General features: G+C 39.3%; 1 protein-coding gene across 2 annotated transcripts; it reads left to right on the top strand.

Moving 5' to 3' along the window:
- The first annotated feature begins 4057 nt into the window (after positions 1 to 4057).
- NCF4 (neutrophil cytosolic factor 4) lies at positions 4058 to 14575 on the top strand. 2 transcript variants are annotated; one of them, XM_061371749.1, is made up of 10 exons: positions 4058 to 4252; positions 6144 to 6228; positions 7427 to 7580; positions 7901 to 7971; positions 8812 to 8939; positions 9920 to 9977; positions 11618 to 11716; positions 12469 to 12599; positions 12693 to 12758; positions 13547 to 14575. In XM_061371749.1, exons 1-10 carry the CDS (start codon positions 4221 to 4223, stop codon positions 13773 to 13775), a joined length of 1053 nt encoding a protein of 350 aa, XP_061227733.1. In that variant the 5' UTR covers positions 4058 to 4220; the 3' UTR covers positions 13776 to 14575. The 2 variants fall into 2 exon arrangements, with proteins under 2 accessions (XP_061227733.1, XP_061227734.1); XM_061371750.1 differs by having other exon boundaries at positions 13551 to 13726.
- Positions 14576 to 16121: the final 1546 nt, after the last annotated feature.

Genomic DNA, 16121 nt, shown 5'->3' with positions numbered 1-16121 from the left:
ATAGCCCTCTTCTGCAAATGCCTACTAGTTAATTTTCACCCTAAACAACCACTCACAAAAACTGTGTCCAGATTGAAATCCAAGGAAAAGTCCCATGTTGTATTTATCTATACTCTGTGCTTTTCTCCTGCCCCGCACAATGTGTGACAGGGAGAGTATCCATGCATTCAGCCAATATGGATTGAGCCATTATCTTGAGTCTTTCTTTGGGAGAAAAGGGATAGGTCTGTTTTCAGCTGTACAGAAAGCATATATTGAAGAAAGAGGATCTCTTTGCTTACCAGTGGACCAACTGCCTTCTAAGGGTTTTGTAGCACTACCTGTAAAAGCGCACCAGAGATCACAGGGCAGACATAAGTAGCTTATTTTCTTAGAATCATAGACTAGTTAGGGTTGGAAAGGACCTTAAGATCATCAAGTTCCAACCCCCCTCGCCATGGGCAGGGACACCTCAATAAGCCATATCACCTAAGGCCTCGTCCAGCCTGGTCTTGAACACTGCCAGGGATGGGTAACTTTTGTCAAAAAATGTCACAGAGCTGTAATTTATTATTCATGTGCTATTCTAATAATGATAATGAGTTTAAACATGGCTGTATTTGAACACAAATATTGTAAAAGTGTCTTAAAGCATTTTGGAAAGCTGATGGTAACCACAGAAGCAAAATCTGCACAAGTATATAATATGAATGGAAAATGGAATATAGCCCCATATCACTTTTCCAAAATCAGTATTATCAGTTGCAGCTCAGACTCAAGCAACCACAAAAGGCACTCAACTGCTAATGATGTATATGCTACAGAAACCAGTATCCCATATAGCCTTTACAAAAAATAGGTTGAATGAAAGTATTTTGCAAGTGAACTCTGCTGTGTTTCTATTTGATGTTCAGTTTCCTTGTAGTCATTGTTAAAATGATTTTCCTTTACACATTAACCTGTGATGAGACCAGAAGCCTTTTAAGAATATTATTCTTGTTTGCTTTTTCCTGTCACTAAACAACTCTGTTCTATGGCTGGTGATTGAACATAACTATGCAGCACTTTTCTAACATTAGGTGCATTAGAGAGAAGCCATTATTCTAGAGCCTGCACAGCCAAAACAATACAGCAGCTGCTGCCCTCGTAAGCATGGTATGTAGTGCTATCATCAGAATTGATTCAGCTGAGAATTTTTGCTGTGTTCCTTTGATTTAACTTCTGTTAGTGGTTCATGTTCCTTTTGTGATTTGGGACTACGTTCCCATTTTCTCATTAAAATTCCATGGTTGCTCTGACTGTTTGGTTATAGCTGATACTGTCAGATTTCCAAGGTGCTATGGATCCTTGTACAAGTATTTTCTAATAACATGCGCATTAGACAGAAGGCCACAATTTCACAGCATATATGGCCAAAACAATATAGTAGGTGGTGAACTGCAAAAAGGTACGTAATGGTGTCAACATATGGTCATGATTCAATCATCTGTGGATTTTCTGAATAGTCTCCTTTAATTAATTCGTTAGTATTTCTTGCACCTGGATGCACTGCTTTCTCTTGCTCATTGAAAAGAATCGGTGCACAGTGCCATAGTGACCATGCTGCCCATGGTGTACGGATGGGTTTTCTCAAAACTGAGGACTGACCTTGTCAGCTGATGAAATGGGATACTTTCCTAATGCAGTCATATCTCTTGACATGGGTACTGTCATTATTGTATCAGTTCTGTAATGGACATTTAGTTCATCTGTCTATAATAAAGTAGTTATTTGAGCAGAGAGAGAATATGGGTTTGACTAGGCTCAGGCCATTTTCTCAGCCCAAATAGAAGAACATGGCAAAGCAGTGTTTTAAATCTTAGTCTCTTGCAGCCTTGGTGAGCCCTCTTACCTGTCAGTTATCCACTGTTCTGAGGTATGGATCTGTGTTTTTGTCAGGAATGAAGGTCTTGGTTTTGATTTAGTTGAGAGCAAGAAAATATTGCAGAATCAGAAGCTTCGTTAGAATCATAGAATCACAGGTTGGAAGGACCTCGAAGGTCATCTGTCCCAACCTTTCAAGGCAAAGCCTGACTTAAACGAAATGCCCCAGCACCCTGTCTAGCCAAACTTTTAAATTTTCTAGAACTGTCTAAGCCTTAGCAGGGTTAGCATTATTCTGACACATTAGTATTATTACTAGCAATAATCTCTAGTACAGAGCAGTGGAATTGAGGAGCTGCTTTCAGTTTGTTTTACTTGGTTTACAGCAAAACAGTTGCACAGACAATTTGTCTGTGAGGTTGTTTGTCAACTTGTTTTTGAAAAGGCATATTTCAGGTAAATAATGACCATATGTTTTTGCATCGTGTCATATCCTCTGTCCCTTAAAAGATGTACCTGCACGGTATCTAGGTTATCCTCCAGGAGATTTGAAAAGATTACAATATCCTTTTTCTGAATTTCTTGTCAAAACTATGATATGCATCAAATAGAGACAGTTACCTTAAAAGCACCCCTCTGGCTTTTCTCTTTTACTTCTATTAAAGTTTGCCCAGTTCTTGTGCTTTCCAGAATCGTATTTGTGTGTGTCAGGAGGGCCCCTCTGAATTTTCATGAGTTCATATATATTGATCTTGTGATTAAGAGTTCTGGTCAAGGTGATCTGTTCCTTTACCTTCTGAATGTTAGGAGAAAGTGAGAGGATTGCAATTGGAAAATTTGTTTATTGTCTTTCTCAATGCAAAGGAAAGAATAATGAGTCTGTCTTTAGGCTACATGAGGACTGCACATTTAGCAGGCCTGATCAAGAATGTGAATGCACAGCAGTGTGTGAAGGTCTGGGGAAATACTTACATCCAACACCACCACTTACAACATCTCTGTCAAGTCTGTGTGGGCAGCATAGAGTAGCAGATCACTCAGAAAATAAAGTTCAGAATTCTGTAGCTTCTCCTTTTCCCTTCTGATCAAAAGACACTATATCCCCTCTCAAATTCTGTGATGGTGCCTTCTGTTATCCACAGGAAAGAGATGGGCGAAGAGTTTACTTCATTAAAATGCAGTGAAATGCAGCCTACCCTCAAGGCTGATGATTACAGTGGTAAACAGAGTTTTATTTTGAAGGATGATGGTTGACTTTTGCTCCATTCAGATGGGAAGTTTTTGCTACACAGCATAAGGTGGCGAAAGAACCAAATATGTATTGAACATGAAAATGAAAGAGAATTGAAGACTGAAATGGAGAGGCAAAGGTACTACACATGGCAGCTTTTGACTAAGGCAGATAGGCTATGCTGCTACCTACCTGCAGTGTAAGGAAATGATGGTTCGTTGTCACTTTCTTCCTTTTATTTTCTTCTTGAAAGACTGTGAACTGATGTTATACAAATACTGCATCACTACCCTTTGTGTACAAGGCAGGGCAGTCGGGATTGTCTTTGGGAGAGCCATTACGTTCTCTTTGTAGCTGGCAAATGTAGATTGTTTCCAGCACATGAAGCTGAAAAGGTGACTGCTCTTTCAAGGACTCATGTCTTACTTGCATTGGTTCATCTTTCAAAGCTCATTTCCTAGTCTCCTGTGCCTGATACTCTGGTACCTATGCGTTTGACAAGGCTGCATTTCCTGACCATGCTTTCTGTTCCCACTTTAAAATTTATTCTTTAGCTCCACCTCCTGGCTCTTGGTCCATGGAAAAGAGGATTCTCAGGAATCACATAGCCTTTGTAGACTCAAGTAGGTTGGAAAAGACCTTTAAGATCATCAAGTCCAACCTTTATCCAAGGACTGCCAAATCCATCACTAAACCAGAAGTATTCATCCCAGTTTAGAAACATTAACGTAGAGGTGAATATGGGTACATTTTAGCTGGAGCAAAACAGTATTGGTTGAGCCCACTCATTGGCTTTCAACAGAGGAAAACGTGTTGGTGAAGAAGTGGACAATGGAAGATGTGGCTCATAGTTTCTGCTTTTTGTTGAGCTTTTGGTTTCTCAACCGTAGCAGTTTCGATACATGACAGACATCACAGAACAGTCTTTCTTTATAACTGTTTTTTCTCTTCTACTTCCTCAATCTCGTAGGGGTGGGGAAGTACGTAAGAAATCGTCTGACACTGAAACTTTAATAAAAGATCTCTGAGGCCTTGCAGTGGCCTGATTCACACAGTGAGAATTTGACTATTCATCCTATTCAACCGAGAACTGCCGAGGAAGTGGAGGAACAGGGCTTAGCCATCTGGATTTAAGAAGCTGAAAACCATGTCTCTTCCCCGACAGCTGCGAGAAAAGAGGTAATATGTCTCTCCCTCTTTCCACCTCCCCACAAACTTCCGTATAATTGCTATGATCTGTTCATTTAATTTGGATGCAAGCTTCTTCAGCAATTGTAAAAGACTTCTTGTTATCGTAGCTTCCATACTACTACACTGCTCAGTGTAGAGTAGACATTTCCTTAAGGTGGAATCAACTTTGTTTCTATGGGGAATATTCATCATGTAGGATAGTAGAGTAGTGGGTCATTGTCCTCTTTACAGCTGTAAACAGTTTCCCTTTTACTGGGGTTTGTGATATGAGGGTTTGTGATATGACTAATTGTATCTCTTGATCTCCATAACCACATCCCTCTTGACAGTAAGTAGTAGTATTTATGGTGTTGTGGGTGGTGACAATTCATGTCATTTTCCTTGTACAGCAAACTACTGCAAGACTTTGCATCATTACTTCAACCTTCCAGACAGGCTACATAGTGTGGAATCCCCTGCTTGGGATAATCTCCTAGCAGAATAAACTGAGCCAACCACTGTTTTTTTTTGTATTATCAGAATATTTAACATTATGTCAGCTTGGCATTTTTTAAATGATCCTCTTTAAAGTTTCTCTTTCTCTCTACTGCATTTATTATCCTTCTGTCCTTGTTCTTAATCCTTTTTACTTATGTGTTAATACAAAAACCACTCTAACAATATTGAGTCGTAAGATTGAAACAGAAGTGAATTTGTCTTCTATTTGTCAAAAGTATTGTACCATGGGGAAGGTCCCAGAGGAAAAAGCATCTGCCAAGCCATGCTGTTTTATTCTGTGGACAGTATGGACAAGAAATATGAAAGTGTGGTCATATGGCTGCTCTTTAGGTATTCTTGCAGGGATCTGCTTCAAATCCTACTTCAAATCCAGTACTTTCTAGAATTTGCAAAGATTATTCTAACCTATCATGTTATTTCAAGCATTTTTGACATTTTCAAACAAATATCTTTGTGCTTGTTTCATGTTATCTGCTGTGACTGGGAATTCTCCCTGTAAATATTTGCTAGGCTACCCATTCTTTTTTCAAAGCCTCTTTAAGAGTCTGCTTTACTGTGATGTTTGCAGGAAAACTTGACATTTTGATAGCTGGTGCAGGCAACACTGGTTATGATATAGAACAGTACTATGTCTTTGTTTCTTTGCTTTTTTTTTCTGTTTGTACTTATCCTTCCCTTGTTTCTTATGTGTATAAGGCACACTGTATGCATCTTACACACAAAGTGTAAGGTTTTTAGGATTTAGCTTTGTGCTGTCAGTTTCTACAGCACCTAGCGCAACAAGCTCTTTTCTCAGAACTGTTTTCTATTTGCTGCAATAATAATAACAGCATAAATCATGGACATAATGATCTCCATAGAATAAGAGATACTGATGCAGAGTTATTATTCTAAGTCTACTAGATGCTGAAGGAATGATTAAGAATGCATCTACGGTTGATTACATTTCTCAGGAAAATCTTACCAGCACTAATGTTTCTTTTGTAGTCCTGCTACTCCAGCAAGCCTAGGAACAATAGGGATGCTTTTCAGGCTAGATGAATCTTCACAGTGGCCACTGGCCAGGTTGGACGGGGCTTGGAGCAACCTGGTCTAGTGGAAATTGTCCCTGCCCATGACAGGGGATTGGAATTGGATGATTTTTAAGGTCCATTCCAACCCAAACCGTTCTGTGATTCTGTGACTTATGCTGAAAGTACAGAAACTTAACATCTAAAGATCAGACCTCCAGAGGAAGAGAATGACACTACAGGTTTCTATCTTTTGGGTTTGACACTAGACAATGTGATGATGCTTAGCTATCTTTGCTCTGTATGGCATAGAGACCTCCAGAGGCTAATGTCAGAATGAGTAACCTAAATATTTTGCTCTTGCTTCACAGTGATTTTGACCAGCTTCCAGATGATGTACCTGTTTCAGCTAACATTGCAGATATTGAAGAGAAGAAAGGTTTTTCTAATTATTATGTAAGAAGGAAGATTTATTCTGTCTCTGTATGTCCTCATCTGTGTCTGGTTTGGTTGTGGGAAGCAAAATGCAATTAATCTGGTGTAGTTGCTTTTTGGCATGAATAGTTACGTGTGGAGAACTTCTTAGTGCTTTTTTTCTGGCATGGAGGTCAGTCTATTACAGATTTAGTCTAAAATTTATTGTCTGGGTGAAATGAGGCTGGGCTATCCTCTAAGTTGCTTGTTTCCTACATTCTTCCTTAATTTATGATTCATTTCCTGTTAAGAGTTCTGTACCTTTTGTGAAGATAGAGGGAAAGGAATTCAAAGAGGGTAGAAGGGAAAGGGTTTGTTTTCATTATCCTATGGTACTGGTAAGTTAGGATGCTTCCATCTCTGCAGAAAGTGGCATATTAGTAAGTAATGGAAAAGCACACAGGGGGGAGAATAGTAGGGAAAAGCACTAGGAGATTTTCTGAAGAGGGGTTTTTGACAAGACCAGGTCAGCCTGACTTCTGCAGGGTATGCTGCTTTTGCTGGAGATACTGCTTATAAAACCTTCCCACTGCAGTATGCGTGTTTTATTCTGGAATGTAGTGATGCTTGGTTGCTCTGTCTTTATGTTTTGTGAAGGATCTGGCTGCAATGTGACTCAGAGGTCAGTATATGGAAATCATGGGCTTTTTTAGAGCAAAGCAATTTTGGCAAGAGATAAGAAGATAGTGGTTGGAGGAGGTCAGGCCGTATTTTCTGAAATTATGTGCTTTGAAGTCAAGATGAAGTATGAATGCCTTCTTCTCTGAAAATCAATTCACTTACATGTCTGTCTATTGAGTTAGGTGCCCAAAGCATCCTGATGTAAAATATCTGTATTTACCTCCCTAATATGTTTTGTTTGTCACTGTGGGAAGGTGTGTAAGCATAAAGCATCATCCTGCCATTTCAGGTTTCCTTTTAAGATTATGTAACAGAAAGCAGTCACAGGGACGTGATCCATGGGAATGCTCACATACACCACACTGTTTGGTACTAACTTGTTATTTTCTAATACTTAAGTCTGCAGATACTCAACTAATGGCTTGCTTTGCACTCTGCCCCTGAGACAATATTTCCACTACTGGAGCACTGATCTTATATCCCTATTGTATGCCTCACTTTGATTTGCTAAATACTTACAAGTACGAACATGAGCCTGAATCCCCCATCTCTGTTTCAGCTGTTTGTCATTGAAGTAAAGGTTAAAGGTGGTGGCAGATACCTGATTTTCCGACGCTATCGTCAGTTCTATGCTCTTCACACCAAGCTAGAGGAGAAGTATGGAGCAGAAAGCAAAAGTAGTCCTTTTACCTGCACACTCCCCATACTGCCAGGTAAGCTATCAGCACCACGTCTGTGCATGATTAGCAGCTTTATCAGCCCTAGGCTGTTCTAAAGAGGAGCACGTTGTAGAGAAGTAGTTGTGACAAGGAACAAGTTCCCAGCTGTGGGTGCTGGAGAAGTCAAGCTCTATTCGCAGTCCCTCTACTTGCAGTAAAATTCATTTAGAAACCTAAAATCCTCTAGAAAATACATATTTTCCTGGAGATCCTACTTTCTCCTGATTGCTTCATCTCTCTGACAGCCTCAGACAACTGGGTTTGGTTTGTGTTTTTTTTTCTTCAGTAACTGTCACAGGTTTTATATTTTCCAGGAAAAGTTTATGTTGGGGCCAAAAAGGAAATTGCTGAGAATAGGATTCCTATCCTAAATGTCTACATGAAGGTAAGACTTCATCTTAAGGCAGAGATTATACTGAGTGCTACAGACACCCCCTGAAATCAGCTAAGAGACAGTTTTGTATCTTAGGTATCTGCTAGGTATCTGCTTCTCTCTGTATTGCTTTTCCTGAAGACACAGCATCCATACAGCAGGAAAACTTGCAGTCCTATTCCCCAGATTGTTCAGATTGCAGGATCTGCTGGAGTATGCAGTTTAAAGGCTCACTCCTTGCCTTCATATATAGGTACACATCCCTATAACACTGCCCTCTGCCCAAACAGAACACAAGACTCACCCAAACCAAAAAAACAAACCAAAACCCAAGGATGTACAAGGAAATGGTGAATCCCCATATGCTGTGTGAATGTGCAGTTGGTATGTGCACCTAAGGGACTTGGAGAGTGGCTTGGGCTGCTGGGTGTACCTGCTCTACAGTGAAGACACAGCCAGTAACATTGTGGAGAGAAATTCTTCGTGTGTAGGTTGACTGAAGACCTGACTTTAAATCAGTAGAAGTCTTCAGCACTGGCCAAGACTTCCAGTACTTGCCTTCTTTCCACAGTCATTCATGTTCTGAAGGAAACAGAGCAATTTACTCCTGCAGTAAATCAGGCACAAAGAGAGTGAAGCAATAGATTGTCCAACTCCAGGAGTAAACAGGAGAAACTGTCAGCAGTTCAGCCACATCCTGCTGCGTGAGAAGGGAGAGGGGGGAGATTTCTGGCAGTAGTTAATATCCTTGATGATCCTGTAGGTCAGAAAGGCATATTTGTCACATGTAAGTGAATAGAGAATTGGTCTCCCCCACTGTTACATTCTGCTTCCTACTTGCTCTTGGAACAGAACCTACTCTGCCTACCCGTTTGGGTGTTGATGGATGAAGAGGTACGACTGTTCTTCTACCACTCAACCTTTGATAGTGAACAGGTGCCTCACAGACTGAGGCGGCTTCGCCCACGGACACGCCGAATGTAAGTGATTGACATGTTTTTTCAGCATTGCTTGACGTAAGAGATGCTTCCCAGTTTTGAGGGGGGACAAGAGAGAGATGAGAGTCACCACTGTGTTTCCCATGAAGTTCTAATATGGGGATCTCTGTGCTGGAATGAACACAGGGTATTTCTTGTTTTCAGTAGCCTCAAATGTTTAAAGTGGATGAGGTACTTTGCAGTAAAGGAAAATTCCAAAATGAGTGAATAGCTTGCTTGTAAAAAAATGTTGCTCAGCTCTATCTGTTGCTAATTCTTTACTGTTGATACCTACTATAATGTACAGAATATACAGGCCAGGCTTACGGGCATAGGCTTGCACCACTAAAGTCAATGTGAATTTTGACACTGAGTTCAGCGAGATCTGGTTCAGACACTAAATGAAACTGAATGTTTAAATTTTCCTGTCCTTTGTCTAAACAGGGGCCTGTCCTACATAGCAGCATTGACACCCCTTTGGAGAACTGCTAAGTAGACACCACTACCCTTCAGTCAAATTAATTTTCAACATAGCAAAATTGACCAGCTTTCTTTACATTTAAACAGTGCAGAACCTACATGAGTGTATGCATTCCTGGATGTCTGCATGATCACAGAGATTGAACTGAATGCCATAAATGCTAGAAACAGGGATGCCTATAAGGCAGAGTAGGGGGGCCGAGCAGTGCTGTAGAAGAGAGGTACAGGATACTGACTGTATTGGAAATTCCATCTGTTCTCAGCAGCAGACATCATTAGATTGCTGCTGATCTGCACTAAAACTGAGAGAACTAGGGCAGTGTTGTGGCATCCATATTTATTTACTTCAGCGCTGTACACAGATTCTCATGCAGTTTCTTCAGTGATCTAAGGCTTGCCTGCCTCTTAAATAATGAAAATGCAGACACTGCACTACTGACCATGTAGTATTTTTGATGACTAGAAAGACATATTTACCTCCCCGTTGTCTCCTTTCTTTGCAGTAAAAGCATTTCACCTCAAGCGCCTCTTTTTGATCGCATGGCAGCTCCACGGGCTGAGGTGAGTGCTCTGCACAATCTGCCATTGGATAGGAGATTAAACTCTGTTTTACTTTGGTATCTTATTGATCAAGTTCCTTTTTCTAATTAAAGCCTGGGGAAAGAATGGAAAGTGAAAGCGACACAGGAAAGCAATTGATTTTAACAACAGGGGATGAAACAAAGCATGGAAAGACGTGTTCTGTTCCTTCTTACCTGCGTAATAAGGCGGCCCATAGTGAAGTTAGAATGAGAAGAGGTTCAAAACTGAGAGACATATACACCTTACTGCCACATGGTTCACATGGAAATATTGATACCTATAAATTAAATTTAGAACAAGCATAAGCTTCAGTCTCGTTGACTTCAGATTGTGTTTAAAAGCTTTGCAGGTGAAGCATCTTAGTATTTTCTGTAACAGAAGTGTTCCACTGAAAAGTGCTTATACCCTTGTCTTTTGCTGCATATTATCATGGTGTTAAGCATGTGGAACTGCTTTGTAACCAGTACTTGTCTGAGCATATTTTTTCTTCTCGGAACATGCGGCTTTGCCATATAAGATTGAAAAAAACCCATAAAAGTGGTTTGAGAATTGTTGGGTTTGGTCTTTTTCATCATACACTGAGTATGGCAGGTCTTGGATCAGTCATATCTCTTAGGTTTTGTCTGTTAATTTGTTAATATTGAATATGCCTACCAAAACTTTTCAATAGATGGAAAAAGGCTTTTGAAAGCGCTATTAAGTTGACATACAAACTCCTGGCACAACAGTAGCTATTGTCTTTTTTTATTACAACTCTTGGCGTTAACAAGCCCGAAAGAACCATCTCAACACAGACTAAAGAACACCTTGTCATTTTTGCTCCTTTAAGAGCATTTAAATGGCTACTCTGTTCTCTAAGGACAGTGGGGGAGATATGCATTGTTCATGACTTGGCATTATTCAAGAACAGCTTCTTAGGCTGGTAGCACATGCTTACCTCCTTTTTCTAATCTTTTCCCTAAAGGTGGCATCTAAGTGCTATGTTGACTACAAGTCAGTTTCCCAGCCTCCCCCGAATCTCTCAGTTCAGCATACAGGTCTGAAAGCTGGATGTAAAACCAACTCTTAGTTACTCTTAAGTTAGGACACAACACCACAACACTTCTGCATTTTTTTGGTGATATTTGGCAGCAAATCTGAAAGCTGTAAAACTTCAACCAGAAATAATATATATGTTTCTAATTCTCAGGATTTCAGGTTTTCAAGTTCTCAGTTGTCTTCAGCACTGTTGACTTGCTCTTTTGTCAGTTGTCTTCAGCTATGTTGATTTAAGTGCTCTTAAATGTTTTCAAATTCTTTATATTTATTTCTCTGGTGCTCAGTGTCCTGCCACTTTAAGAATCCAAGCATGCAGCTCTCTCAGAGCCATGTTTATCCTAGTGCTGTCATTACTTCTTCAAAGCATTTTTGTGTGTGCTGAATAGAAGAAATTGTGAGAACTGCAGGCTGCAGTCATATTACAGTCATGTATATATGACCTTACCTCAGGAATCCATCTGTGATGACTAAGTGCATACTATCATGCTGCTTTATGGTCTCACCTCAAGAACAGAACAGAAAGAATGATTCATTTTTGTAATTCTGTGAATTAATAATTCCAGTGTTATTACTTTCCATAGGCACTGTTTGATTTTTCTGGAACCAGTAAACTGGAACTCAGCTTCAAGAAGGGAGACTTGATCTATCTGCTCAGCAGAGTAAACAAAGACTGGTTGGAGGTAAGACTGCAGTAGTGGCACTGAATTATCAGCATACCTCAGAATATATGAGTAGAAAAGGCTCAGCTAGTCCTTGGGTCCTGCCTCCTCCTTTCAAGGAAAACTGTACCATAATCAGGTCTTACTGTTAAGAATGAATCCTTCACTCCAAATTTGAAATTGTTTTCTTCCTTGGTTGTATTTAGCTTACAAATTTTCTGCCCTCTAGGCTTCAGTTTTTATTTGCATTTGCTTCTGCTGGAATGTTTTAAAATTCTTTGGAAGTGATTAGAAAACAAAAAGGCCACAGAAAGGAGATGGAAACTCCATTTCAGTGATTAATTGGTTTCTTGCCTGAGGGTGAGTTGCAGTATACTTCATGCTTCACACCACAATGCACATCAGTCTGATTATAGAGAACTTGGGCAATGCAACAGTCTTCCGAAAAAGGATGATGAGAACATACTGTGTGTTTGCTGATATGATAGCTCTGCTTGCTTGAATACCACAGCCTTCCTTGATAACCATCTGACTTCAATTTTTTACACACTGTTTCACTCCCCTGCCTTCTATTTGACTAAACAATTGTAGAATTTTTCTGTAGGGATGCCATCAGGTCACTTCCATAGCCTTTTTTTTTTTTCCCTTGATTATAGTAGGAAAAAAAATCTTCCTGTTGTTTCCATGGAAATTAATTGGATTCTGGAATTTATTGTATGTATGTGGCCAAAATGGCATGGTTTTCTTTGTTCTAACACTACCTATAATTCCAGGGAACAGCTGGTGATGCCACTGGGATTTTTCCCCGTGCTTTTGTGAAGATCATAAAAGATTTACCACAGCAGGAAGACACAGTTAATAAAGTTCGCTGTTATTACCATGATGAGACTATGAGCACTATCAGGTAATAAGAAGATAGTTTTCCAGTTTACTGCTAAGGAAATTACATCAATTCTCTTTTTATGATATGTAATGAGTAGATTTGGTCTTGTTACAGGGATATCTCAGTGGAAGAAGATCTGAGCAGTATTCCATCATTTAGAGATCTCATGGAGTTGATGAGGTACAATGCAAGAAGTTAGTTGTATATTTAATATCATTTAAACATTTGTCAAGTTCCTTCCATTCCTACATTTCCCACATGCTACTTACTCATCACCATGTTTTGGTTGGGAAATACTTTTTAAGTGTCCTAAAGAAGTTGTACTTCAACCTGGCCCAGGGCTATCTGTGCAGACACCAGTCTGCCTTGAGGTTATAAGTATTTATGGAATGCCACACACTTCTAACTGAATTATGATGGGTAGAAGTTTCCATTTCTTGTTCTAATATCAGAGCCATACCCCCATACAAGAAACTTTTGTCTAATATACTTCTTCAGGATGTAGGAAGCCACCTCCAACACCTGATGAACTAGTGTTAAACTAGGTCAATCTAGTGTTGAACATCAAAACATTAGAACATTAAATATTATTAATGGAATACCCACACTAAATTCTTCCATTCCGTAACCTGCTCTCTCCTAAAAAAAATTCCCCAACCATAAGTAGGCAAAAGTGGTTAGTAACTATAGTAAACTCTTATGTATAGGAATTTTATCAAACTTGCAGATTAATTGCATCATGCATGTAGTGTTACTGGAAATGACTCTTGGTTCTGTCAGATTTCTTAGTTTAAACACCGCACAGCATGAATGAGGCTGTATGAGTGAGCTGTCCCAAGAATGCCAAGACACCCAAGGCTTTGTGTGGCTTTTAGCAGAATGAATTAGGTTGCAAGTATATTGTCTATTATGTAGATTTCCCAGGCACTCCTTGATTTCTGGGGATCAATCCATTTCTTTTCTACCAGGAAGGAGTTTGACCGAGATGACATTGTTTTGAATTACCGGGACCTTGATGGTGATCTGATTCGGTTGCTCTCTGATCAGGATATCGAACTCATGGTGTCTCAGAGCAGGAGCAGGCCATCTGAGAAGCATTTCTTCCCTTGGAAGTTGCACATCACTCACAAAGATGACTTGGGTGTTTACAACACTAGTCCAGAAATAGGTGCTACTCAAATAGTAAGAGAAACATAAGTGCTGTATAGAGATGTTCCAGCAGGTAGCTGTACAGTCCTTCTGTAATCCCTCTCTGCAGACAGTTTCCTTTAATGAGCCTTTGAAGTGATCTTGAAAAGAGCAATTTCTAGTAATATATTACCTTTCAATGTAAAATCTATACTTAGTTAGCTTCTTCAGCTTTTTACGACTCATCTGTAACAGAGACATCTACATAAAGACCAGAGAAAGTGAGGAACGGAAACATAAAATCACTGGCCATATTCACAAAGCATGTGAGTGTTAGGCTGCAATAGAGGTTTAGTGTCCTGAGCCCCAAGATCTGCTCTAATCTCTATTCTCACTCATAGAGCTAATGAATTGTCCAGAATGTCTTCATAACTTTTTTTTCTAGCCTGCCATAACTTTCACTTCACTTGCTGGTATGAAGGTTTGTGTGCCAGTGCTTAGGAATGGGTGATTACTCCTGTCACGTGGAAGCCTGACTGGGCATTCAGGGTTGGTTTTGGATGCATCAAGAAAACTTCTTCATATTTCAGTGAAGAAATTGCAGCCCACCTTTGCTTTCTTCTTTCCATTGACCAGTATGCTGAACTCTGTGAATCAAACCTAGTACACCTGTGGTGTTCCTCTTAGACCTTTTGGTAATTGTACAGACTACTTATTTCTGCATTCTGAGGAAAGCTGTGTGATGCCTGTTCAAAGAACAAGTTATTCTCTCCTATCTTCTGCTTTCTGACACCTCATTGCCAAATAGAACCAACAAGAAAATACTGTATCAGGTTCTTCAACAAATAAAGTTACCTATGAGATTATTTTAGCAGTTGCTATTAAAAAGGGTTTATTTTAGGGGGAGTGGGTGAATGAAATAATTTACTATTTTATTTTTTTCCTTGAAAAAGAGATAATTCTGAAGAAGAGTTTGAAAGTTGCTAATTCATCTTTCTTTAAGGAGGAGTTCATTATTGAAACTATATATATACATATATTTCTTTAATGGTCATGCAATTAAAATATTTTATTCTTGAACAAATTTACTACTGCTTGTAAGAATTCCAAGTTATGTATGCTTTACATAAATTGTTTGATACACAAAACACTGTATTTTAAAACCACAATGCAGTACTGGTGTTAAAAATATGCCACCAAATATAAATGTAATCAGTAAAAGATTAGTTAAAAGAGTTTTCAAAGACTATGCTTTGGATTTGACAGTTTATGTGGCATTAAGCTGCAATTCCTCATTAAGAAAAATCTTTGTCCTTCACCTGCTGCTCAAGTTTGTACAGATGGAAGCAAAGATTGACAAGTATCTGAAGGTACTGAGAAACAGGTAACTAATGATGCATGGATACTGCATGCATCAACCTGCTCCTCCCACAGCTGGCAAAATAATGTTTTCTCTTCTTAGATGTTACCTGTAATGCTACCAGGTAACATCTTCAACAACAACAAAAGTATTTAAGGTGACTTACCCATTAAACTTGTGTTTTCTTCCTGATGTATATAGATAAACTTATTTATAGCTATAAGCTTCAATAGTCTATTATTTATAGCCCTGCATTTATGCATGTAAGTGTATTGGAAATAAAGGAAAGAGTTTATATTTAAAGATAAGCGTATAATTTGTTATACTGGGTACTATAAATCATTTCTTACTTGACACTTCATTAAGTTCATAGTTCTAGCAGTATAACAGTCCTGTACTGGCTTCTGTAAGAAAATGCACTCTCCAAAGAGCTGTAAGATGCACTATAGGCCACATCTGCTTTCCAAGTAGAAAAGTCCTACCAGAAGAATCCATGCATGTTAAATTTCAGAGTCAGATAACACATGTTCAGAAGAGACACAGGTTAATGTCTTCCTTCTTTCCAATGATGGAAAGTTTTATTTGATGTTATTTTGCTAAAATGTCACAAAGTGTAAATTTCCACTTGAAAGGCATTTTAGCAGTGCTGTTTCGAAGGAGAAGCCATATGCAATGATAATGTTAGTCCTGTTACATCTTGTGATACAGAAGAGAATAATGCATTGTAAGTTTGTAACCTAATTGGCATGCATGGCCTGCAAAGCTGCTGGTGTGCAGGATTAGTGGGGTTCAATAGAGCCAGTAACATCTGAAGTCTTTCACTGACAGCTAGATCCTGTGATGTAACCTGCAACTCAGCAAGTCTGTTTGAAGATGGAGGAGCTGTTTGAGCAAGGAAGAAAAGGAAGGGAAAATGTCCAGTGGGAAGCAAAGAAACCTCTTTTCTAAGGGTGAGGGGAGATCATACATAGACTTACTGGCCTGTGAAAATCAGAGCAGAAGACCTCCTTTCTGCCTTTATACTGCAAAGCAAAGTAAATTCTGCCTATCTTGTG

Source organism: Neopsephotus bourkii, unplaced genomic scaffold (genome assembly GCF_033783945.1).
Source record: "Neopsephotus bourkii isolate Nb327-2 ecotype Australia unplaced genomic scaffold, CSIRO-AGI_Nbou_v1 NB_1589, whole genome shotgun sequence".
NCBI classification, from domain to species: Eukaryota; Metazoa; Chordata; class Aves; order Psittaciformes; family Psittacidae; genus Neopsephotus; species Neopsephotus bourkii.
The sequence above is the reverse complement of the archived record's forward strand: the minus strand, read 5'-3'. Positions and strand labels throughout refer to the sequence as shown.

Excerpts from the sequence above, each read along its gene's own strand:
- NCF4 (XM_061371749.1), top strand. The coding sequence starts at position 4,221 with ATGTCTCTTCCCCGACAGCTGCGAGAAAAGAG. Across the intron at positions 7,581-7,900 it reads CACACTCCCCATACTGCCAG|GAAAAGTTTATGTTGGGGCC; the intron begins GTAAGCTATCAG and ends TATATTTTCCAG. Across the intron at positions 9,978-11,617 it reads TGGCAGCTCCACGGGCTGAG|GCACTGTTTGATTTTTCTGG; the intron begins GTGAGTGCTCTG and ends TACTTTCCATAG.